At 47.2% G+C, this 25657-nt stretch overlaps 1 protein-coding gene across 1 annotated transcript; it reads right to left on the bottom strand.

The window, feature by feature from the left end:
- Nucleotides 1–1220: 1220 nt before the first annotated feature.
- Nucleotides 1221–25602, bottom strand: HDAC3 (histone deacetylase 3). The gene is made up of 15 exons (XM_084780192.1): nt 25453–25602; nt 25276–25358; nt 22399–22541; nt 14081–14162; nt 13910–13966; nt 13736–13791; nt 13280–13413; nt 11060–11140; nt 10609–10682; nt 10387–10451; nt 8482–8571; nt 8333–8391; nt 8004–8083; nt 7355–7512; nt 1221–1913 (listed from the first exon to the last, which is right to left on the bottom strand). Exons 1-15 carry the CDS (start codon nt 25505–25507, stop codon nt 1844–1846), a joined length of 1287 nt encoding a protein of 428 aa, XP_084636318.1. The 5' UTR covers nt 25508–25602; the 3' UTR covers nt 1221–1843.
- Nucleotides 25603–25657: the final 55 nt, after the last annotated feature.

Here is a 25657-nt window from a genome sequence, read left to right as displayed (position 1 = left end):
GTATATATATACACACACATGTTACCTGATATAAAAAATTATGTGCCAAGAACCAATTTCAAGCCATCACCAATCTAGACCAGCTATGGAGTTACATCACCCAGCTCTGAGTCCTAGATTACCTTTCTAGTTGTTTCTTAACAGGTACAAACCAATTAATGCCAACAGCCTAAGCAGCAATCAAATAGTTACTACATATTGGGCGCAAACTATAGGCCAGGCTATATGTTAAACATGGCATATCTTTCCTCACCGGTATCACCGTTTAAGAAGTTTTGACTCTGGGAGTTGAAATGACTTGTAACATGATTGATAGACATTTACACATAGATTAATCACATCTAACCAAGATTCCCTTTGGGCATAAAACATGCAAGCCTGCATGAGTTCTCTGGGTCTTTACATCTTCTCCCTCAGCAACTCCATCCATCTTCCTGGGGCCTTCGAGGGATGGGCTGAATAACCCCGAGGACTGAAGGAAGGGATTTCCAAAGTGTATATTCCTGAGAACAGGGGCAGGAACTTTTTGGAACCTCCAATGTAATCCAGGGACTCTACTAACTCTGCTGTCTCCTAAATGGGGCCTTGAGCTTGGGTTTCCAACCTTCCAACTGCCGGATGAGGAGTTGCACAGGGCTGCTCAGCTCTCACTGCAGGCTCTCCAGAAGAATCCCAATGCAGGAGTGATCTAGCCCTCCTTTCTTGTATCACTGTAAACACCTACATTTACCATGCCCCTGGTTGTAAACTCCAGAGAGGGGTCTGTGTTTGTGGTACACACAGATCCAGCCCATTTCCTCAGTCAGTTCGTGAGCAGTTTCTTTTCTTCTTTTTTGCTTGTTTTCTGGTTTTTGAGACAGGGTTTCTCTGTGTAACAGCTGTGGCTGACCTGGAACTCGCTCTGTAGACCAGGCTGGCCTCAAACTCAGAGATCTGCCTGCCTCTGCCTCCCATGTGCTGTGATTAAAGGAGTGTGCCACCACCCGGCTGCGAGCAGTTTCTTACATGCAGTGCAGCTGAACACTTGTGTTTTATCTCAGGACATCTTTACCAGTTACAATTCTCATCTCAAACACCCACACTCTCATACCTGAAGCCATCTTTACACCGTCTCAGGCCAGTAATCTGCCCAGGTTAATCTAACTCATCAATGCAAATGTCCTACCAACTCCCCATTTAAATAAAATAATCCATGGAGAATCCACACACAGGGCCCAACATAAAGTACTGAACAAATGTTAACAATTTTATTATACACATCATCACCTCTATTTCCTTTTTCCATCATACATAGGTAGCTAGCAAGAATTAAAATTCCCAGAAAGGTACAAAAAATACCAATTGGTTTATTAGATTAAAAACAGTGGTAAAATGCACATAAAGCCAGTTAGAGCGGGATGTCTTCACGCCCTCTGAGACTTGCATCTGCAGTTAAGGTCAGAGAGCCAGGCCCTCCTGCCCCTCACCATTTACATGGCATGAAGGCAAGAACCGCAGAAGGGGAACCAAGGAGGAAGTCAGAGGAGACCTTAGTACTGTCAAAGCCTTCATTCCTAAAAGTCTGAGTTGGAAGGATGGAAGAAACACATAAGGGGCCAGAGGGGCTGGGGACAACCTCTAGGGCTCATTGCCCATAATGTTCCAGAAACTTTTGTCTCTGTCTCATCCCTAACAGGGACCATCATCAGGCTATACCAGTTTGAGGAAAAGGGGTAGATGATTCTAGAAACATGTGTGGTTTCCAAACCCTTCACCAGTCCTGTGGGTACCCAGTTCAGGACTGGGGAGCCATACTTTCCTTCCCGCCCAAGAGGTAAAGAGGGACACAGTATCCATGCTGCTCTCAAATCTCCACATCACTTTCCTTGTCGTTATCATGGTCTCCATCGTAGAATTCATTGGGTGCCTCTGGCCTGTAACACAAGGGACAAGAAATTAGGAACCCACTCTTCAAGTCCCAGTCTCCTCTCAGAGCTCTCCTCGGAAGCAATGTTTCTGGGGTCTCCTCCAAAGCCAGTTCCTCTCCTCGTGCTGGCAAGGACTTACAGCAATCCATGTATCCAATCAGTGGACACTTCCGTGTGCCAGGCACTGCTCTAGGCCAAGGCACAACAGAGAAGCAGCCAGACAAGGCTTCCATACAACCTCTCAGTGTTTACCTCATGAGACCAGCAATAACAAAGCAAACGAATGAATTCATTAATTTCAAATGATGGAGTGTTCTACATGACTGAGTCTGGTGTGAACAAAAGGATGACATTTCATCTACAAAACAGGAGACCATTCTGAGAGTGAAAGACCTGAATTCTATGAAGAAGCTGGCAGGCAAAGATCTCAGGAAGATCCTGCCTGGCCACAAAAAAGCCAAGTAGAGAAATCACAAGGTTCAAGGAAACTGAGCCAAAATGACAAGGAGGCCAGGACTGCCAGGGATCCTGTGAGCTGAAAAAAGTAGTTTCAGGAGGACTTAGAAGCTAAGTTTGAGAAAAAAGGTGTGTGTGAGCTAGACTGACACAGGGAAAGCTACAACTGGAAGACACGAGGAGAGGTGCGAGTGTGAGACAGACACGAGGAGAGGTGCGGGTGTAAGACAGACACGAGGAGAGGTGCGGGTGTGAGACAGACACGAGGAGAGGTGCGGGTGTGAGACAGACACGAGGAGAGGTGCGGGTGTGAGACAGACACGAGGAGAGGTGCGGGTGTGAGACAGACACGAGGAGAGGTGCGGGTGTGAGACAGACACGAGGAGAGGTGCGGGTGTGAGACAGACACGAGGAGAGGTGCGGGTGTGAGACAGACACGAGGAGAGGTGCGGGTGTGAGACAGACACGAGGAGAGGTGCGGGTGTCAGACAGACACGAGGGGAGGTGCGGGTGTGAGACAGACACGAGGAGAGGTGCGGGTGTGAGACAGACACGAGGAGAGGTGCGGGTGTGAGACAGACACGAGGAGAGGTGCGGGTGTGAGACAGACACGAGGAGAGGTGCGGGTGTGAGACAGACACGAGGAGAGGTGCGGGTGTGAGACAGACACGAGGAGAGGTGCGGGTGTGAGACAGACACGAGGAGAGGTGCGGGTGTGAGACAGACACGAGGAGAGGTGCGGGTGTGAGACAGACACGAGGAGAGGTGCGGGTGTGAGACAGACAGGAGGAGAGGTGCGGGTGTGAGACAGACACGAGGAGAGGTGCGGGTGTGAGACAGACACGAGGAGAGGTGCGGGTGTGAGACAGACACGAGGAGAGGTGCGGGTGTGAGACAGACAGGAGGAGAGGTGCGAGTGTGAGACAGACACGAGGAGAGGTGCGGGTGTGAGACAGACACAAGGAGAGGTGCGGGTGTGAGACAGACACGAGGAGAGGTGCGGGTGTGAGACAGACACGAGGAGAGGTGCGGGTGTGAGACAGACACGAGGAGAGGTGCGGGTGTGAGACAGACAGGAGGAGAGGTGCGAGTGTGAGACAGACACGAGGAGAGGTGCGGGTGTAAGACAGACACGAGGAGAGGTGTGGGTGTGAGACAGACACGAGGAGAGGTGCGGGTGTGAGACAGACACGAGGAGAGGTGCGGGTGTGAGACAGACACGAGGAGAGGTGCGGGTGTGAGACAGACACGAGGAGAGGTGCGGGTGTGAGACAGACACGAGGAGCGGTGCGGGTGTCAGACAGACACGAGGAGAGGTGCGGGTGTGAGACAGACACGAGGAGAGGTGCGGGTGTGAGACAGACACGAGGAGAGGTGCGGGTGTGAGACAGACACGAGGAGAGGTGCGGGTGTGAGACAGACACGAGGAGAGGTGCGGGTGTGAGACAGACACGAGGAGAGGTGCGGGTGTGAGACAGACACGAGGAGAGGTGCGGGTGTGAGACAGACACGAGGAGAGGTGCGGGTGTGAGACAGACACGAGGAGAGGTGCGGGTGTGAGACAGACACGAGGAGAGGTGCGGGTGTGAGACAGACACGAGGAGAGGTGCGGGTGTGAGACAGACACGAGGAGAGGTGCGGGTGTGAGACAGACACGAGGAGAGGTGCGGGTGTGAGACAGACACGAGGAGAGGTGCGGGTGTGAGACAGACAGGAGGAGAGGTGCGAGTGTGAGACAGACACGAGGAGAGGTGCGGGTGTGAGACAGACACGAGGAGAGGTGCGGGTGTGAGACAGACACGAGGAGAGGTGCGGGTGTGAGACAGACAGGAGGAGAGGTGCGGGTGTGAGACAGACACGAGGAGAGGTGCGGGTGTGAGACAGACACGAGGAGAGGTGCGGGTGTGAGACAGACACGAGGAGAGGTGCGGGTGTGAGACAGACACGAGGAGAGGTGCGGGTGTGAGACAGACACGAGGAGAGGTGCGGGTGTGAGACAGACACGAGGAGAGGTGCGGGTGTGAGACAGACACGAGGAGAGGTGCGGGTGTGAGACAGACACGAGGAGAGGTGCGGGTGTGAGACAGACACGAGGAGAGGTGCGGGTGTGAGACAGACACGAGGAGAGGTGCGGGTGTGAGACAGACACGAGGAGAGGTGCGGGTGTGAGACAGACACGAGGAGAGGTGCGGGTGTCAGACAGACACGAGGAGAGGTGCGGGTGTGAGACAGACACGAGGAGAGGTGCGGGTGTGAGACAGACACGAGGAGAGGTGCGGGTGTGAGACAGACACGAGGAGAGGTGCGGGTGTGAGACAGACACGAGGAGAGGTGCGGGTGTGAGACAGACAGGAGGAGAGGTGCGGGTGTGAGACAGACACGAGGAGAGGTGCGGGTGTGAGACAGACACGAGGAGAGGTGCGGGTGTGAGACAGACACGAGGAGAGGTGCGAGTGTGAGACAGACACGAGGAGAGGTGCAGGTGTGAGACAGACACGAGGAGAGGTGCGAGCCACAGTCTGACATGCTGGTAAAGCTATCATGAGGAGGGAAGTGATAGCCACACAGGGCTCAGTAAGTACCTGATCCTGGTTTCCTTCTGTGAAAAAGAGCATTGAGACAGTCACTGACGAGATGCAAAGGAACTAAGGCAGAGCAGGCCTTGCCTATTCAGTCAGCCCACCTCTATCACCTCTAAGAGCCCAGGTGAACAGTGAGGAGTCAGCAACTTAGGACTGAGTCTTAGCCCTGATACTAACTGTAGAGCCCATGGAAAGTTGCTAAACCTCTCTGAGCCTTGGGTTCCTCCTCTATGCATCTGAGGAGAGAAGCCGCCCCTTAGGGTTGTCTGACTGCAGCAGAATAGCATGAGAGTGTATGTTTTGTAATATGAGGTACTTAGTGGAGCCCAGTGCTTTGCAAAGGTGGTAAATCACTGTGGCCACTCTGCACGGCATATGTTAGCTGGAGCTACAGCAGCAGGTGGGCTGCGAGTGAGGTAAGGCTTAGAAACATGAAGAAGCTGCTGGCTGTCCACAATGCAGAGAGCGATACAGAGACTGGAACCAAGAGTGTGCACATAACTCTAGAGGAAAAGAGAGAACTTAAAACCGGGCATTGCCAAACTAAGACAACAGCAATCCATTTCTAGAAGTCAGATTTAGAGACCCAGAGACAGGCACCAAGGAAAAGATGATTAGACAGAGCCTGAGCCAGATGTTTCGCTACTTCCTCACCCAAGCCAGGGAATAAGGAGGTACGCATGGACAAGGGGGGCTGGAGAAGTCCTGAGCATGAAAGCAGTCAGGACCAAGCCCTAAGGACAGAAATGGAGGCCAGAACTTTACAGCCCAGAAGTAGGTCCTGGAGGAACTGAGGTGTCCACGTCTGCAGCAGAGGCACAGAAGCGCACATCAATTTGGATGGTCTCTCAATTCTATAAGGAAATCTATTCACCATTAAGCCCATCTCTTTCTTTCTTTTAACCCTTCTGGGTTATGTTGTCCTTTCTCTTCATTTTCTAGAAATTTTGACAAAGATTAACAAACAACAAAAAGATCTACACTAATCCTATTTCATTCTACCTACAAATATTTCACACACACACACACTCACTCAATATAATTATCATATCTGGGAAAGTAAGCTGAACAAATAAATCTAGAAACCTACAGAACAGAATGTGGGCAGTGATCTATCAGGTTCAGTGCTCAGAAGGACTGAGTGAAATACTGGCAAGAGCTGAAGAAATAGCTCAGCATATACCCGGGTTCTCTCCTCAGCACCCACATGGCAGCTCACAATTACCCTTACCTCCAGTGTCAGGGGCTCTGATACCCTCTTCTGACCTTTGCAGGCACCAGGTACACAGTGGTGCACATAAATACATGCAAGTGAAATACCATACACATAGAATAAATGAATCTAAAGTCAAATAAAAGGTTTTTTTATGTAAGTAAACCACTAAAGCCGTTTTGGAAGGCAACTTGGCAGCAAATATAAAAAGGTCTATTACATATGGCATTTGACCTAATGGCAACAATTCTGAAAATCTGACCCACTCAAACAAGCATGCAGAGATGTATACATAAGGGAATTCAATGCCACATTTTTTACTATTTAATAGCCACAAAAAAGGGGGTGGAGTAGGGTAGAGATTAATGTAGAGATCCATCAGTGGTAATTGATTACATTATGCTATTGCCACACAATAAAATTATACAACTAAGAAAACACCAATCTATACATACTGACATGGAAAAATAGATCTTTTAAATAGAAAAAACTGGCAAATATTAAGTCAGAGCAACACATAGAGAATGCTCTTACTCATATTAACAAAAAATTTACAAACAAACTGGGTAGGCAGGTATATGCCTATAATCCCAGCATTTAGAAAGCCGAGGCAGGAGGATTATTAAGAGCTCAAGGCCAGTTTAGGCTACAATAGTGAAACCCAATCTCAAAAAAAAAAAAAAAAAAACAAGAACGAGCAAGGCGTGATGGTGTGTTTCTTTAATCCTAGCACTGGAGAAGCAGAGGTAAGAAGATCTCTTATATTAAGGCTAGCCTGGTCCATACAGAGAAACCAAGTCCCAAAACAACAACAACAAACAAAAAACTGCATAAATAAAATTCTAGATATAGTGATCTATACCAAAAACACATAAATTAAACCATTAATAATGATTTCCCCTGTGGAATGATTCTGGAACTGTGTAAAACAACATATTTTGATGCAGCTTATAATATTTTTAATAAATATGTTGTTTTGGTATTAAGAGTGTTAAAAAGGTTAAGGTTAGGGTTAGGGGTAAATATATATACATATATATATATAAATTAAATAAATAAAGTGTTGAAAAGAGTAGAACTCTGGCAACCTGAAGGAGATAAGTCAGGGAGAACTAGCATCTTCCCATTCACTTTCCCACTCAGAAGCCTCCTCTGAAAACCTAGGCAACCACCCGCTCTCAAGCCCCTGCCCAGACCTGCTGTAGTTTTCCTCAGGACCTCTCTCTTCTGCGTCAGCCTCGTCAGTCCTGTCATACGTCAGGAGGTCTGCAGGTACATCATGAATCTGGACACTGGGCGCATGGTTCAGCATCTTCAAGTTTTCAAAGATTGTCTGGCGGATCTGGTCCAAATACTAGTTGAGAGGTTTAAAAAAAAAAAAAAAAGTCAGCAGCGCCTGGGTGATTCCCAGAGCTCACACACCCTTCTATCTGCCCTCCACTCACTCTGACCACCCTGGCTTTATTTATTTATTTATTTTTCTTTTTGGTTTTTCGAGACAGGATTTCTCTGTATACTAACCCTGGCTATCCTGGATTAGCTTTGTAGACCAGGCTGGCCTCAAACTCACAAAGATCCACCTACCTCTGCCTCCCCAGTACTAGAATTAAAGACATACGCCACCACTGCCCAGCTGACTGGCTTTAGTATTTCAAGTTCAGATCCCCTCCGCCAACTGTCCCTCCCCACCAACCCAACTGACTCTGCTTTATCCTGGGCTACCCCAAGATAAGAGCAAAGTGAGAGCTCAGAACACCCTTCTCTTGCTTTCTTCCACCTCCTACATCCCAGACCTCTCCCAAGCCCTCTCCTCACTGCTGCATGCAGCTTCTCCAAACCACTAACCTGGCGTGAATTCTGATTCTCAATGCGGGTGCTGACGTCTGGATGGAGCGTGAAGTCTGGGGCAAAGTACTCAAAGTATTCTTAGAGACGAGGAGGGATTGGGAATGGACGAAAAGTGTGACTGAGATACAAAAAGGTGAGTCCCACAACTTTCCCATCTCCCTCCCCATCGTGGTCCCCATGTGTAAGAGTATTTGCTCTGCTCTGAACACCAGGGTTTAGTCTGCAGAGCTCCCAATGTACAATGTCCCATCTGCCTTCACACAGGGTCACTCGGGGGACTGGTGAGAATGGTTCCCCTCATGGGGGCATCATGAGGTAGACCTTACCACTGTAGGGAAGTTCCTCACTAATGGCCTCTTCTACCAGCAGAGATGTTTCGTATGTCCTGAAAGCAGCAGGGGGGGGGTGTTTGAGCTGAAAGGACCACCCCTCCAATTCCAGGGAGCCCATAGTGAACAAAGGCGAACAGACTCACCAGCACCGGGCAACGTTTCGGACGGTGTAGCCGCCACCACCCAGCACCAGGAGAGGGATATTGAAGCTCTTGACATACTCAACACATTCCCTGTGAAAAGCAACCAGAGGCCTGAGCGAACCCAAACTCTGTCATTCTGTGTAGTAGAATTCCAAGTTGCATTCTTTGTGTGTAATTGCTTGTGTAGATGTGTGTGAGATTTCATAAGTGTGCCAGTGCATGTGTGTGTTTAGGGGGATGTGCTTGTGTGTGCTTGTGTGTACAGTGTCCAGAAGGCATCCTCAAGTGTTGGCTTAAAGGACCTATCCACCTGTTTTCTGACCTGGAACCTGCCAAGTAGACTAAGCTGGCTGGCCACCAAGCCCTATGAATCTGTCTCTACTTCACCAGGGCTAGGATTATAGATCCTAGAGTTCTGACATGGGTTCTGGGATCAAACTCAGTTTTTCAGCACTTCCACTGACTGTCCCCACCAGACACCCTCCTGTCTCTGAGCTGTATGCTCACGATTAGGACTCCTCAGGGCAGTGTTTCTGGTTGCAACCATTGGAAAACACGTATTTCCAATGGTCTTACGGTCTGAGACACCACTGAGACACCACGAAAATAAATTTATGGCTGGGGGTTCATCGAAAATGTGTTTTCTGATGATTACGTCCCCTGAGTTGAGAACCACTGCTCTAAGGCTGGCACATCAATTCAGTATAGTGTGTTTACTGTTCTTCTGATGGCCAGACAATTCCCAGCCCCTACTCTGGGCAGCTCACAATCACCTGTAATCCTAGCTCCAGGGAATCCAACACACACACACACACACACACACACACACACACACACACACAGCTAAAGCTTTAAAAATATTAGTATACTTTAATATTTTATGTCTCAATAAAAACTTAAAGCATGCCCTCTGTGTTGCTTAATATTCCCCGTGGCTCCTTACTGCTTTTCCAGTACTCTCATCAGTTTTTAGCCAGACTGTTCTAGTCTTTGGGGTACACCTTCAACCCCCTATTTCTCTCCATCAATACATGCCTTGTCCAAATAACAGTAAATGGCTTCCTAACTGGTTTCTCACTATCCGTCCTGTCCCCCAACTCCCACACAAACCTTTCTTAGACAGAACAGTAACTTTCAAACTCATTGGACCACGTCACTTCCCTGTTTAAGACCCTTCAACAGTTTTCTATCATGCGTGGAATGTCAGGATCTAGTAGCTCTACACAATCTCAGCCTGGCCAGCGTTCTGCACCCCACTATGCTCGGCCTCGCTGGCTTCATTTCCTCCCATCAAGGCAGTAGCTCCTTTGGCTGGAGGGGCTTCCACTGGCCCTTCTCACTGCTCGGGGCAGCATTCTCGCTGCTCCTTTTATGGCTTGCTCCTTCTTAGTCTCCAGTTCGCCCGTCTCACCATCTCAGGAAACCCTTCCCAAAGTGTGCCGTCTATAAATTCCCAAGCCTGGTGTGGTGACACAAGCTTGTAATCACAGAATTTGGGAGGCTAAAGCAGGAGGGTCACAAGCTCAAAGCCAGCCTGTGCCATACAGTGAGACCTTTAAAAAAAATAGTATAATTAAAAAGAAGATTCCCTGTTGCTACCCTGTCTTATTATTTTTCCTTCATTAAATTTTTGTTTTGTTTTGTCTGTATGTATGTATATTCATCTAGGTAAAGATTTACACATATGTACATACAATAACTAATAACAATCACAATGATAATAAAAAAGAAAACAGAACTTTAAAAGGCACAGTGGCACACACCTGTAATCCCAGCACTCAGGAGGCTGAGGCAGGTGGATCTCTGTGACTTCGAGGCTAGCCTGGTCTACAGAGTGAGTCCAGGACAGCCAAGGCTATTACATAGAAAAACCCTGTCTTGAAACAACAACAACAAGGAACTCACCCATGTCCTCGTATGCTGAGATTGAAACAGCCTAATCGATCGCAGCCCAGGGAATCAGCTCCACACTGCAGAAAGGAAAACCCAAATGACTACAATAACGTGGATGATCAGAACATCAGTGTCCTCTACTGTCCTTCCCTCACCAAGTTAGGGAACTTATTCTTCCCAGTCTCTTTCCTACAGCTCAGGCAAGCCCTCTCAGGGCGGTGCTAAGGGCATTACCTGGAGCACAATGCACGTCGGCTGGTAGAAGTCCACCACCTGGCTGATGACTGGCTGGAAAAGGTGCTTGTAACCTGGGAGAGGGCCAAAGGTGGGCAACCTGGCACCCCAAGGGGATGGGGAGACAGGGAACAAAAGGAAAAGGGGGGTTGAGAGAGCATGTAGCCCAGGAAAGGGGCAGCCCACAGAACCAAGGACTGGTTCTGAACATCTGGAGGGTGTCACAATTGCCGAGTGACAGAAAAACACTAACAACCTTCCTCCCAGAAAAATAAACAAACAAAAGGCACAACCACATAATATATCGCATACAAATTCCAGGGGTTCATGGTCCCTCTGAAGGCCACTCATCCTTTAGGACACCTGGCCCAACAACAGACACTGGGCAGAAGAGGTTAATTGAAAGAGGAAAAAGGGGTAGAGTGAACAGGGAGAAGCCCTCAGAACTTACTCTGGTCATCAATGCCATCCCGTAAGGGCACATTGAGACAATAGTAGCGGCCACTCTCTGCTCCAACTTCATACATGTCACCTACAGAAAAGTGAGCACAGTCGTCATGCCCCAGAAGTCCCCACAGCACAGCTGTCCCCTGTGCCCTTTACTCCACGCTCTCTAAGGCTCAAGCAACTTGCATTCATTCAATGCAGGTTCATGGCTGTGTAACTCAGGCTGGCTAGGAACTTGCTTTGTTGCCCAGGCTAGCTTTCAACTCTCAATCCCCCTGTCTCTGCCTCCTGGTTATTGGGACTACAGGCATGTGCCTCCTCCCTGCCTGGTTCAAAAGTTTTTATTTAGCCAAGCATGGTGGTGCACGCCTTTAATCCCAGCACCCAAGAGGCAGAGGCCAGCCAGAGAAACCCTATCTCAAACAACAAAACAAACAAACAAACAAATCAGCTAGTTTTGGGGGGAATTTTTTTTTCTTTTTTTAAGATTTACTTTTATTAGAGTTGGGTGCTGTAGCCCACGCCTGTAATCCCAGCACTTAGGAGGGCAGAGGCAGGTGGATCTCTGTGAGTTCGAGGCCACCCTGGTCTACAGAGTCCAGGACAGCCAAGGATACAAAGAAAATCCCTGTCTTGAAAAGCCAAAAAAAAAAAAAAAAAAGAATGGTGGCACACACCTTTAATCCCAGTACTCAGGAGGCAGAAGCAGGAGGATCGCTGTGAGTTCGAGGCCAGCCTGGTCTGCAAAGTTAGTCCAGGAGAAACAAGGCTACACAGAGAAACCTTGTCTCGAAAAACAAAAAAGAAAGAAAAGAAATCAAAAGATTTGGGGCTGGAGAGATGGCTCAGCGGTTAAGAGCACTGACTGCTATTCCAGAGGACCTGGGTTCAATTCCCAGCACCCATATGGCAGTTCACAACTGTCTATAACTCCAAGATCTGACACCCTCACACAGACATACATGCATGCAAAACATGAATGCACATTAAAAAAAAAAAAAGATTTACTTTTATTTTCTATTTTTGAGTGTTTTGTTTGCATGTATGTATGTGTACCATATGCATGCCTGGTAACCATGGAGATGAGAAGAGGGCATCAGATTCCTGGAACTGGAAGTTATAGACAATTGTGAGCTGCCATATGGGTGCAGGGGACAGAACTCAGGTCCTCTGAAAAGGCAGTAAGTACTCTTAACAGCTGAGATATCTCACCAGTCCCTGACTGTCTAACAACCCCACCTCACCCCACCCACCCACCCCACCCACCCGTGCCTTTCTTTTGAGACAGAGTCTAGCTATATATCATCCCACAGTGGCCTCTAACTTAAGGCAACTCTCCCAACTTAGCCTCCTGAGCCTGCCTACTGGGAAAATAGGCGTATGCCATCACACCCACTTCAACAGTTATTTCTGAGGAACTACTGTGTGCTAAGATGTGTACTAGGCACAGGGGATACAGCAATGAATAGACCTAATGAAATTCTACCAAACTCATACTGGGGGAGGTACATGATAATGAAAGAGAGTGTGGTGGTTTGAGTAAGAATGGCCCCCACAGGCTCAGATATTTGAATGCTTACTCATCAGGGAGTGGCAATACTTGAGGATTAGGAGGTGTGACATTGTTAGAGTAGGTGTGGCCTTGTTGGAAGAAGTGTCACTGGGGGTAGGCTTTGAGGTTTCCTGTGCTTCCGCCCCACCCCCAACTATGGAACAGGATGTAGCTCTGAGCTACTGCTCCAGGGCCTGCCTGCCTGCTGCCATGCTCCCGCCGTGGCGATCATGGGCTAAACCTCAGAACCTGTAAGCCAGCCTCCACTTAAATGTTTTCTTTCACAAGAGTTGCCTTGGCCTTGGTGTCTCCTCAACAGCAGTAGACAGAGAATGAACAAAAATCTACAATAAAGGCGACTAGCAGTGAGCAATCTGAGGAAGAGTCAGGGTGAGGTACCTGTTTATTTAATTTAATGGAGTGAACGGAAAGGCTGCTCTGAGGAGAGGACACAGTTCTTAGGCACAGAAGGCTAAGGAATCAGTCAGGGCAGAGCAGAAATACAGCCCGGTGCAGTGGCATACACCCCATAACCCCATAATTAATGATGCTGATTATAGAGGATTCTGTTCAAGGATAGCCTGGGCTACAGAACAAGACCCTGTCTCAAAACAACACACACACACACAGAACTGTGGAATACAAAAACCCCACAGTTATCCTATTCCCTACCTGTCCCAGGAAAGAAGTAATTTCCATATTTGTGGAAGGACACAGTCATGACTCGATCGGTGAGGTAGAAGGCTTCCTGAACCCCATCGCCGTGGTGGATGTCAATATCAATGTAGAGAACCCGAGGGTGGTACCTGGTGTGAGAGCAAAGCCAGCGTCTGGGGAAGAGGCGAGTCCCCCAAACCGCCCCTCCTCAATACAAGCTCTGGAACTATTTAGAGTATGCGTCTGGCCAAGTCACTTGAAACCTCATGCCACCATTTTCCTCAAGGCAGTGGGGGCGGCATCCTGAAGGCTCGACACAGGGAAGAAAAGGGATGTGCAGAGAGGGCTGAGATGTGAGCAGGCAGCAGGGAACAGGACTGAAGCGAAGCCGATGGGGAAGGAGGTCAGGGCTGGGCCAGGGACCTTCATCCCAGTCTCCAAAGTCGGCCCATCTCCTCCTGGGACACTTACTTGAGCAGCTCCAGGATTCCAATTACAATGTCATTGACATAGCAGAAGCCGGAGGCCTGTGGGAAGACGCTGCTATAAACAGAGGAACCATCCTTCTACGCAGCTACCCCAGTACTGTCCCTCAAAAGCCCACCTCACCCAGGGTAGCCACAGTCTCCCCCACTGCAGTCTTACCTCAAATTTCTTGGCATGGTGTAGACCACCAGCCCAGTTGATGGCAATATCACAGATCTGAAAGAGAAACTCCCGTTCAGCCTGTTTTCCTGCCCACCACTGAAGCTGGGTTCTGGGTTAAGGCTATATGGTCCAGACGCCAGAGACCCACAGGAAACGGGGCTACATCACCTTGTTGTTCAGCTGTGTTGCTCCTTGCAGAGAGGCACCGGTGTAACGGGAGCAGAACTCAAAGAGCCCGGGAAACACTGGGCTGCAGGAGAGAGAGTAGGGTTACACACCTCGTGCCCTTGTCCACCTCCTTCTCCACCCAAACCCCAATTACAGCTCCCTTCCCCTCCTCCACACCTGAGCCAGCAAAGATTCATTCAGCAAAGATTTTGGACCAAAGCTTGTGCCAAGCCTCCTGCAAAGCACGGTCCAGGAAGCACAAAAATGTCCAACTGCCAGGGAGTTTGTACTCTACCTGGGAAGTGAAGCGCACTGCTTCTGGGCTCTTGAGTATACAAGAAAATGTGAGTTAGCTGAGCTAAAAGAGGAGGTCAGTTCATCATAGGCGGTGTCCATGTGTGCCACATTTTATCATACTGTACGATGATATTCTTTATGGCTACACTTTTTTTTAAAGACAGGGTTTCTCTGTGTAGCCTTGGCTATTCTGAACTCACTCTGTAGACGAGGCTGGCCTCGAACTCACAAAGTTCCGCCTGCTTCTGCCTCCCAAGTGCTGGGATTAAAGGCGTGCGCCACCACCTCTTGGCTTAATGTTATACATTTTAAAGAAAGAGCTGGATCCAAAATCCTTTTCTGTCCTTCATGAGTATCCTCACGCATGTAGCATGGCATTCACACACACAGATATATCTTAAATACACATAAATAAAAATAAATCTTTTTTTAAGGTGAAACAACTGTATGTAAACTATACTTTTGTACCTAGTTTTAAAAAATACTTTTAAAAGGGTCTGGAGAGATGACTCACGGTGACAGCACTTGTTGCTTTTGCAGAAGGCCTAAATTCAATTCCCAGCACCCATGCCCTGGCTCACAGCCATCTGCAATCCCAGTTCCTACAGATCGAACAGGCGTGCCCATGGTGCACACACATCAAAACACCCATATACATGAAATAAAGTAAAACCTTTAAAAGATTACATCTAGCCCAGTGCTATGGCGCACGCCTGTAATCTCAGCACTTGGAGAGGCAGAGGCAGGCAGATCTCTGTGAGTTCAAGGCCAGCCTGGTCTACAAAGTGAATTCAAGACACCCAAGGCTACACAGAGAATGCTGTCTTGAAAAACCAAAAAAAGAAAAAAAAAAAAGAAAAAGAAAAAAGAAGAAAAACATTTAAATACTTTAACTATATCAAGCTTAAAATTTTAAACACAATAATACCACATGCATACAACCCAACCCAGGGTGCCACAATAAATAAATAAAGCCCTTGTGATAGGTCTCCAAGAAACTAGTGCAGCCTATACGCTGACCATGTTAGAAAACATGATTAGGTAGGAATATATTAATAGCTCAGTGGCAGAGCACTTGTCCAGCATGCACAAGGCCTTGGGTTTAGCTGGGCATGGTGACGCACGCCTTTAATCCCAGCACTGGAGAGGCAGAGACAGGCGGATCTCTGTGAGTTCGAAGCCAGCCTGGTCTACAAAGTTAGTCCAGGACAGCCAAGGCTACACAGAGAAACCCTGTCTCAAAAAAACAAAACAAATCAAAACAAAACAAAACAAGGCCTTGGGTTCAAATCCCAGGACTGCAAAAACAAACCAAAAGTATAGGGAGTTTTATGGTTTTTTCAAAGGATTTAATGTGTTTGATGAGTAGGAAACTAAGCAAATTGAAAAAAAAATGATGAAACTGTCAATTCTAGGAAAAACAAAAAGTTATATGAAAAAATACACTAAGTAATAGTACTATTTGGCACCTTAGTTATAATAACGTTAGCATAGATGGGCAGTGGTAGTGGAGGCAGAGGCAGGCAGATCTCTGTGCATTCAAGGCCAGCCTAGTCTACACAGAGAGTTTAGGACAGCCAGGGCTCACAGAAAAACTCTGTCTCAAAACAAAACAACAACAAATAATAATGATAATAATAATGTAAGCAAATAATTTTACAACGTGAAGGTTGGGCATGGTAGCAGACATCTTTAATCCCAGCAGTCAGCCCCAGAGACAGAAAAACAATCTCTGCATTTGTAGCCAGACTGTCTCTAGAGGGAGTTCCAGACCAGCGGAGGGTACACACTGAGACTCTGATTAAAAATAAAATAAAATAAAAAGTTAAGGTAGATGAAGCGGTTCACACCTATAGCATTCTAAAGTAGACAAAGGCAGACCAGGAATGTTGCAGGATATTTGATACCATTAGCAACCTGAAGATTGTGAGGTGTAAAACCTTGTTTTGTTTTGGGGGTTTTCGGTTGCTTTGTTTTTTGTTTGTTTGTTTGTTTTAGTTTGGTTTTTTGGTTTTTCAAGGCAGGGTTTCTCTGTGTAGCCTTGGCTGTCCTGTCCTGGACTCACTCTGTAGACCAGGCTGGCCTCAAACTCAAAGAGATCTGCCTGCTTCTGCCTCCTAAGTGCTGGGATCAAAGGCGTGCACCACCACACCAGGCTAAAGACCTGTTTCAGGTTTTGTGAGCTTGCGCCCTAGCACACACCTTTAATCCAAGAACTTTCTGTACACAAGATTTAAAAATGTTAACCCTAGGTCAAGAAAGGGAGCAAGAAACCAGCTGACAGGGATTAAAAAGTAGGAGGGACTTTGAGTCAAGAGTACTTAAGACAATGTGGATCAGAAGGGGCTTTTGAGCTTTGAGCTAGCAAGCCCCTTGGCTTTTCATTTTTTGGCTTTTCCTCCACGGCTGTCAGCTGAGCTAGCAAGCTTTTGGCTTTGGGCTTTTTAGTTTTTCCTCTGGGACAGGAGCTGAGTAGGAAGGTCAGCTGGATACTTTCTCTGCGTCTCTGAGCTAGCAGGTTTTCACTCCAGGATCTGGCTCCTGAGTCGATTAGTAAAATCGAACGACCGGGACTTCTTATTTATAACAACGCAGGAGTTCAAGGTCATCCTTGGCTATACACTCTAGGCCCCAGAGGCCCTGGCTCTACAGCAATAAATAAATAATATACAAATAAAGGGATATCAAGATGGCCCAGCAAATGGGGGCACGTGCCATAAAAACTGATGACCTGGATTCAATCTGTGGAAGCCATAGGAAGTCCATTCCCACAGACTGTCCTCTGACCTACACACATGTACCACCCCTCCAAAAATAAGTAAACAAATAAGTGAAAAAATTATACAAAGTATAAACTGTGATATTACTGCATCATGACCTGGGAGAAAAGAACACAGTGGGGTGGTATGGGGAAAATGAATTGCTCATACCCCACACCAATGGCTTATTAGACAAGACCTAAAATTGATAAAAGAAACAGCAATACAGGTCGGGTGTGGTGGCACACACCTTTAATCCCAGCACTCAGGAGGCAGAGGCAGGTGGATCTCTGTGAGTTCGAGGCTAGTCTGGTCTGCAAAGTAAGTCCCTGTCTCAAAACAAACAAACAAACAGCAATACGAGATAATATAGCGAGAAAGTGTGATTATAAGCCCAGACTCAGAAAGCAGACATCATATGTTCGCCCACGTGGCTGGTGATGGTAAGGCTGGGTGGGTCCCACACACCTCAGTGTTGTTATGTATACAAGAAACTACTTGTATCAACCCTGCTTGATAAGCGGTTGTTGATATTGATGAAATGGCTGCAAAGCATCTACAATAGTTACCTAGCACATAGTAGGTACCATCTAAACATTACAGATAGGTAGGAGATTTTATTTTGAAACACTATAACCGGGTATAGTGGTACAAGTCTTTAATCTCAGGCACTTGAGAGGCAGAGGCAGATGAATCTCTGAGTTCAAGGCCAGCCTGGTCTACAGCTCGAGTTCCAAGACAGCCAGGGCTACATAAGGAAACCTTGTCTGCAAAAGTAAATAAAATAAAATAAACACCAGAAGAAATAGGTAAAAAATAAAGTGAGAAGAGAGACTTACAGATAGAATTGTAAAAGGAACTTTTGCTCTCCTGCTGTAATTTTTGTCTTGAAGGCATACTGCCTCCATTAGCCAGCCTAGGCCACGTCCTGGAAGGTTCTAGCCTCTGTACAATCACAAAGGTAGTACACACCTTTATAAACCCAAACAATGAAGGTGAAAAGAGTTTGTAGAAAGAAGCTCCCGTGTTTGAAAGTGATGTCTAATTGAGTGGCAGAAAAAGTGACAATCAGAGAAGATTTGACAGAACAGGATACGCCCAACTACTTAAGGGGCAGGGCAGAGAGAATGTGGCAGTTTTATCAGGACAGTAATAGAGAGACAGATTGCAGAGAAAGAATTCAAGTGAAGAGAGAAGGAGCCAGAAGATTAGAGCAGATTGCTCAAGTTTAGTCTGAGGCCAAGCAGAGCAATTCGGAGGCTGAACGAACCAGTCAGCCCAGAGCTCAGAAAGAACAAGAAAGGGGAGCTTATTAAGTAACAGGACTCAGAGGTGTTAAACATTATAGATGTAGGTCAGACCGTACAGAGGCTAGAAGCCTCCAGGATGAGGGCCTACGTTAGCTGATGGAGGCAGCAATCCTCCTAGACAACAATTAAAAAGGAGAAGAAAACTTCCTTTTACATGCTCAGATCTGCTTGCCGCTGTCTCCTGGATTAAATGTGTTTTTATTCCAGCTGGATCACACAGACCTAGAAGACCTTTGGATGTCATCTTTTGCCAGAATTGCCACGTTCTAAATTAAAATTCCTCTATACAGAATAATAGGTCTGGAATTGCTTTCCCCACCCCCAAATTATAATTTGGCTGTGAATATTAGATTACTTACTTTAAAATTGCAATTTTGTTCTTTGAGACAGAGTCTCACTTGTAACTAAGGCTGGTCTGGAATATAGGCTAGACTAGCCTCAAAATTATGGCCAGCCTCCTCCCCTAGGCTTCTCAGATAGTATTGTGGACATTAGGCATGTCGGGAAGCAATTTGAAATTAATTCTAATACAGAGGGGGGGGGAAGGAAGGAAGAATCCCTGATTCTCCTCTGAAATACAGAACTCATATAAACACAGCTATAGTTTACACCTGATAGATCACAAATGCCCAAAAGGGTGTTCCCTGACCTCCCAGGAACATTTATGGGGCTCCAGCTGCAGCCTAAGAGCTGACTCTGCATTCTCAGACCTAAAAAGTGAACTCCAAAGCAGCAACAGAAATGAGAAGAAGGAGGAGGAGGAGGAAGAGGAGAAGGAGAAGGAGGAGAAGGAGAAAAGGAGGAGAAAGAGGAGAAGGAGAAGAAGGAGAAGAAGAAGGAGAAGGAGGAGGAAGAGGAGGAGGAGAAGGGCCAAGTGGTAGTGGTACCCACCTTCAAGCACTCAGAAGGCAGAGGTAGGCAGATCCCTGTGAGTTTGAGTCCAGCCTGGTCTTCAGAGTGAGTTCCAGGACAGCCAAAGCTACACAGAGAAACCCTGTCTCAAAATAAATAAATAAATAAAAATAAATTTAAAAAATTTTTTTAAAAAGAAAGAAAAGAAAACGAGAGAGAGAAATTGACAGTATGTGACTCAGCACCTAATGAACAGCACACTGCACACAGGACAGAACTCTGTGAGTCAATATAAGAAAATTGTTATGGGTAGCCAAGCACAGTGACCCACACCTGGAATCCCAAGACTGAGAGGCCGAGATGGGAAAGTCACCAGTTCAATGATAGTCTGGGCTATATAAAAAGATTGTGTCTTGAGAAACAAAACAAGACATGAGCTAGGCATGGTGATGCACGCCTTTAATCCCAGCACTCCAGAGGCAGAGGCAGGAGGATCCCTGTGAATTTGAGGCCTGCCTGGTCTACAAAGTGAGTCTAGAACAGCCAAGGATACACAGAGAAACTCTGTCTCGAAAAACCAAAAACAAAAACAAAATTTAAAAAAAACAAAACAAGACATGAAAAGGAGAGACAGAGACAGAGAGCAGTCCTGGAGCGATGATTCAGCAGTTCGGCACTTGCTGCTCTCTGGAGGATCTGAGTCCATGGCCGGCACGCACACCAGGAGACACACAACCACCTGTAGCTCCACTTCGGGGATCTAGTGACCTTTTCAGGCCTCCACAAGTACCCACACATGCTGCATACACTAATACTACAGCTTTAAAAACATTTTTTCAAAGAAAAGAAAGGGGAAGTGGGGAACCACATGGAAGTGGTGTGTGAAGGCTGAAAAGGCTTTTTGTTTTGAGACAGGGTTTCTCTGTGTGACCCCCAGCTGTCCTGCACTTGCTCTGTAGACCAGCCTGGCCTCGAACTCACAAAGATCCGCCTGCCTCTGCCTCCCAAATGCTGGGATTCAAGGCATGCACCACCACAGCCAGCTCTGAAAACGGTATGAAGAGACTAACGGAGAGCCACGAGAGTTCCCACACTGTGGGAGTGAGGTCTGGGTGCCACAGGGGAAAGGGGCTCAGGAAAGGTGCTCAGGACAGCCTACTTGTCAGTCAGCTCTTTCAATGAAACAGATTAGGAAACTGGCTTACAAATCTGGGCTCTGAGCCAGATGCGGTGGAGTAAGACTGATTCCGAGGCTACAGCAGAGTCTCTCCTAGTCTGCTTTCAGAATCAAGTTCAAGGCTAGCCTCGGGCCATGTGGCATGACTTTATCTCAACACAAACAAAAACTCTGGGCTCCTGATCTGTGTCCTGTCACATTCATTCATCAGTTAGGTGACTCAAGGTAAACTACCAAGAGCGTTCCAGGACAGCCAGGGATGTTACACAGAGAAACCCAGTCTCCAACACTACCTGCCCCACCCCCTGCAAAAAAAGATTTTTTTACTTATGTATTTTATGTATATAAGTGCTCTATTTGCATATATGCCTGCATGACAGAAGAGGGCATCAGATCACATTATAGATGGTTGTGAGCCACCATGTGGTTGCTGGGAATTTTGCTCGGGATCTCTGGAAGAGCAGCTAGTGTTCTTAACCACTGAGCCATCTCTCCGGCCCTATTTTTCATTAATGTACCCCCCAGAGTGTTAGCAAGTCTCATTTTTCTTGCCCAATCTCTAGAGTTCCAACCCTGAGTCTTCTGCTTACAATACAAGCTCCGTGTTAACCTGGTCTGATTAGATATGATGTAGCCTATCAGCAGAAAGCCTCAGTGGCATGCACAAAAGACTGGTTTTTTGTTCTTTTGGTTTTGAGGACAGGGTTTCTCTGTATAAAGGAGCCCTGGCTGTCCTGGACTCACTTTGTAAACCAGGCTGGCCTTGAACTCAGAACTGCCTCTGCCTACTAAATGCTGGGATTAAAAGCATGTGACAGCACATGCAGCAAAAAGAAAAAAAAAAGTTTGTTGTTTTTTTTTTTTTTTCAATTAAAAACTAGTCATGTCAGGCTCAGAGGTTAAAAGCACTAGCTGTTCTTCTGAAGGTCCTGAGTTCAATTCCCAGCAACCGCGTGGTAACTCGTAACCATCTATGAGACCTGGTACCCTCTCCTGACCTGCTGACTCACATGCAGGCAGAATAGTGTATAAATAATAAATGAATAAATCTCTAAAAAAAAAAAATCTAGTCGTGTCGCTGGGCATGGTGATACATGCCTGTAATCCCAGCACTCTGGGAGGCAGAGGCAGGCAGATCACTGTGAATTTGAGGTCAGCCTGGTCTACAAAATGAGTTCAGGACAGCCAAGGCTACACAGAGAAACCTTGTCTTGAAAAACAAAAAAAAAAAAAGGAGACTAGATAATAGAAAACTTATTTAGTCCATCTTAAAACCAAGTCATGTCAAATTCCTTGACTTTAATGACCTTCATCTACTATAGAAACGAAACCATTAATTTACATAAATAGGTATTTACTCTAAAACCAAACAAAAAACAGGGCCTCACTAAATAGTGTGGCTGGCCCTCAACTAGCAATTTTCTTGCCTCTGCCTCCTAAGTGCCAGGACTATAGATATGAGCCACTTCAGGCTGCATCCTTTACAGAGGTGCTGCTCATCCCCTCAGCCTCCGTTGGATCACTCTTCTATTGACTTCTCGGCTGCCTTTTTGGTACTCCTCAGATCCCACCCTCCCACAGCCCCTTAGCACACTCTGTCGCTCCTACCCACCACATCTGCCCCGTCATCCTCCAGTCACCTTTCAGACCTCAATTCAATCTCTGCCACTTCATCAGAGACCAGTCCTACCCTGAAGCTAGCTAATCTTCCAAGCACAACAGAGAATATTAAAACGGCGTCATTTTTTTTTCTTCACCATTGTATCTCTCATTCTTAGCACAGGGCCTGGCCAAGACAGAGCGAATGACTAGTAGGTATTTACTGAACAAACAAACATGGGAATGATAATTTACTGCTGCCACAAGGCCTCACAGAAGAGCCCGCCCTCACGGCGCTTAACAAAAACGCCGTCCTTCTCTCACCAGTCATCACCCACGTTGAAGGCGTTAAGGCTCTTGGTGAAACCCTGCATGTTGGTGGGGCTGACTCTCTGCAGAAAGTCTATGTAGTCCTCAGAGTGGAAGCGGCACATGTCATGCTGGGAGGCCTGGTAAGGCTTGAAGACCTGGGGATAAAGACGATGAAAGTGAAGCGGTCACCCTGAGTCCTGCCGAGGTACTGGCTCAACTTCTATGTCACCCCAATCTTATCCTTGAAGGCAGGATGCCTACAGGCCAGAAGTTCCTCTCGGGTGGGCTAGCCAAAACAGCATCAGCCCAAGAAGGATGCCAGTGGGTGACCAACTAGATAAGACTTTACTTAAGTATTGTTTGTTTGTTTGTTTTAAGGTTTTTTGAGACAGGGTTCCTCTGTGTATCCTTAGCTGTCCTGGAGTTGTTTTTAGACCTTGCTGGCCTCGAACTCAGAGCAATACGCCTGCCTCTGCCTCCCCAGTGCTGGAATTAAAGGCATGTGCCACTACGCCAGGCGGACTTTACTTAATTATAATCCCACCTAAATGCTGAAATGACATTCTCAATATCATGACAGGTAGCAATTGCCATGGAAACAAGTGGAAATCAAAAAAAGACCTGGTGTCTAAATTCCCAGAATTTTCTGCTCTGTCTCAGAAAGAAAAAAAAAAAAAAAGGAATATGCCTTTTCTTTATCATCAGTCTATTTCTCTCACCTCACTTTTTTAACTCTGGATCTATAAACTGTTTTTTAAATAATTTTTTTATAATTTATTTTTTTTAATTTGATGTGCAACGGTGCTTTGCCTGCATGTATGTCTACTCGAGGGTGTCAGATCTTGAAGTTACAGATAGTTGTGAGCTGCCATGTGGGTGCTGGGAATTGAACCCTGGGTCCTCTGGAAGAGCGGTCAGTGCACTTAACCACTGAGCCATCCCTCCAGCTCCCTTAATTAAAAATTCCCATTACATTATTTATTTATTCTGTGTGTGTATGTGTGTCCACACAAGTGTAGGAGAGGGCGGGGGTGCGGTAGGTGGGTATACATGCCCCAGTGAAGTCAGGGGATAACAGGTGTCTGTTTTCTCCTTTCACCACTGGGTCTCAGCGGTCAGACTCAGGGCAACCTCAGGCTTGGAGGCAGGCACCTTTCCCCACTGAACCATCACTCCAACCCTCTTGATATCTAGAACTTGTTGATCCCTATGAGCTGAGATGCTATCTCACAAGAATAGAGGTCCCTTTCACCGCTCATCTGATACATGGTCTTGTTTTTGGTTCCACACAATGCCAGGAAGGGGGCGGGAGGAGCAAGCCCTGGCAACAAACCCAGGCAGGGCTACCAGGCCTGTCACCGGGCTGGCTGAAACCACTCACACTGACCCCTGCCCGGGAGACTGTCCAAAACACACAACAACCCCTACCTTCTATTCTGCCTACTCTCTATGAGCGAAGAAGAGAGGCTACTAGCCAGGCAGGCTACTTTCATCAATACCCCGATGATCACCCCACCTCCTTCCCGTCCCTTCAGCCAGTCTTTCCCACCTTCTCAGCCTTGGCTCCTGGCCTCCTTACCGTGTTCCCAGCTCTCCCAGTCCTGTTCCCTCTACACTGTCTCCTCTCCTAAACTCAGATTCTGTCCTCTTTCTCTGGGTTTTTCACTGTGGGGTAAAACATGGGAGCTATATGACAACCTAACTGAAATCCAAAGTCCTAAACCAAAGACTTATCCTTGGTTTTGAGGGGCATTGGGGGGTTAGGGGGAAGGTTCAAACAATGGTTTGAAAATTGGGCAAGAGGTGCTTTTTTTATTTTTTATTTTCCCCCTCCTCTCTCTCTCTCCTAGAAAATGAATAAAGGGACACACAGACAATTTCAGGGGAGTCACAGACTTGCACTAATATCACCTCCGGTCTTTTCTACACCCAAACCACTGCCTGTGCCCCCGACACACTCACTGCATGTTGACTACTTTCACGGGGCATAAGGGTTGGACTTGCTATCTTCTTCCCCTCTCACTGCTAGAAACGCTGAGCTGGGGAGAAACAGTAACCGTACGACATGGAAGATGGAAGAGTGAAGCAGAGCCACATAGACAGATACATTCTATGTCGAAAAGAAATTTCCGAGGCCAGGCCACCCTAGCACCCAGGAGGCAGAGGCAGGCAGAGCTCTGTGAGTTCGAGGCCAGCTTAGTCTACAAAGTGAGTCCAGGACAGCCAAGGCTACACAGAGAAACCCTGTCTAGAAAAAAAGAAAGAAAGAAAGAAAGAAAGAAAAGAAAATTTAAAAAGGCAATTTCCCAAGATGTCTTCTCTACCACACACCACAAAAGGATGTAGAGCTGTCCCCAAGAGTTGTTCTAGCTCCTAGCAGGTAAATGGGCAGAGGAGAAGCTGCAGGAATTATGGGGAAATCTCACTCGAAAATATACTCTCAACCCTCATCCTCAGTCCTACACCACTCTCTGCCTTACAATGCAGAGGGGCTACAGGTGTATTGCAATGATCTAACGTGTGTGAAGCCCTGGTTTCGATCCTCCAACATGTACATAAAATAAAATGTTTCGGGGAAGGAAGATAACTGTCTTCAAAAATAAAATAAATTTTAAAAAAAATTTTTTAAAGTGTCCCCTAACCCTAGGTCAAAGGCTGGTCTGCCCTTAAGTTGAAACCCCTAAGATCAAAAATGTATCTCCCATTAATTCGGGGGGGGGCACACACACCCCTCACTACCACCGCCACTGCATATAGGGAATGTTCTGGTGCCTTCTAGTCTGCTCCCCCTCCTCTAAGGGTAGGTTGCATTTGGTATGTCCAGCCCACCTAGTCTAAGGCCGCAGCTCCCTCCCAGGCCCAAACCCCCCCAGAAGGGGCAGGACTCACGATCATCTTCTTATAGAGCCCATAATGCAGGACTAGGCTATGAGTCAATGCCAGGCGATGGGGCTTCATGGGGTGCCCAGCTCCTGGGGGTGGGAAGAAAAGAGTTGGTCAGTTCCCACCCCTGGAGTTGCAGCCCTTGCCGTGACACCTCTCCTCCCGCACAACCCTGTGTCCTACCGTAGTGGAAGTTGCCCACATCGGGGTCGTAGAAATACGCCACAGTCTTGGCCATGGTGCTGGGGGACCAGGCCCCGAGCTTCAGCCGCCCGCCCGCCGCCGGCCGCCAGCCCCACCCCCGCAGTGCGTGCTGCGCAAGCACGCAGTCTACCTCTGCGGAACAGGAGACCTTGGCCCCGCCTCTTAAGACTACGCTCCGGCCCCG

The sequence above is a fragment of the Acomys minous genome (assembly GCF_964271855.1).
Source record: "Acomys minous genome assembly, chromosome: 4".
NCBI lineage: Eukaryota > Metazoa > Chordata > Mammalia > Rodentia > Muridae > Acomys > Acomys minous.
Note: the sequence above shows the minus strand (reverse complement) of the source record. Positions and strands in the feature narration are given on the sequence as shown.

What these genes read in the sequence shown, in the direction of transcription:
- HDAC3 (XM_084780192.1), bottom strand. Translation starts at nt 25,507, where the DNA reads ATGGCCAAGACTGTGGCGTATTTCTACGACCCCGATGTGGGCAACTTC. An exon ending in ACCATGCCAAGAAATTTGAG is followed by an intron (nt 13,792 to 13,909) that starts GTAAGACTGCAG and finishes GTCTTCCCACAG; the next exon opens with GCCTCCGGCTTCTGCTATGT. An exon ending in CGAAACGTTGCCCGGTGCTG is followed by an intron (nt 8,392 to 8,481) that starts GTGAGTCTGTTC and finishes TGCTGCTTTCAG; the next exon opens with GACATACGAAACATCTCTGC.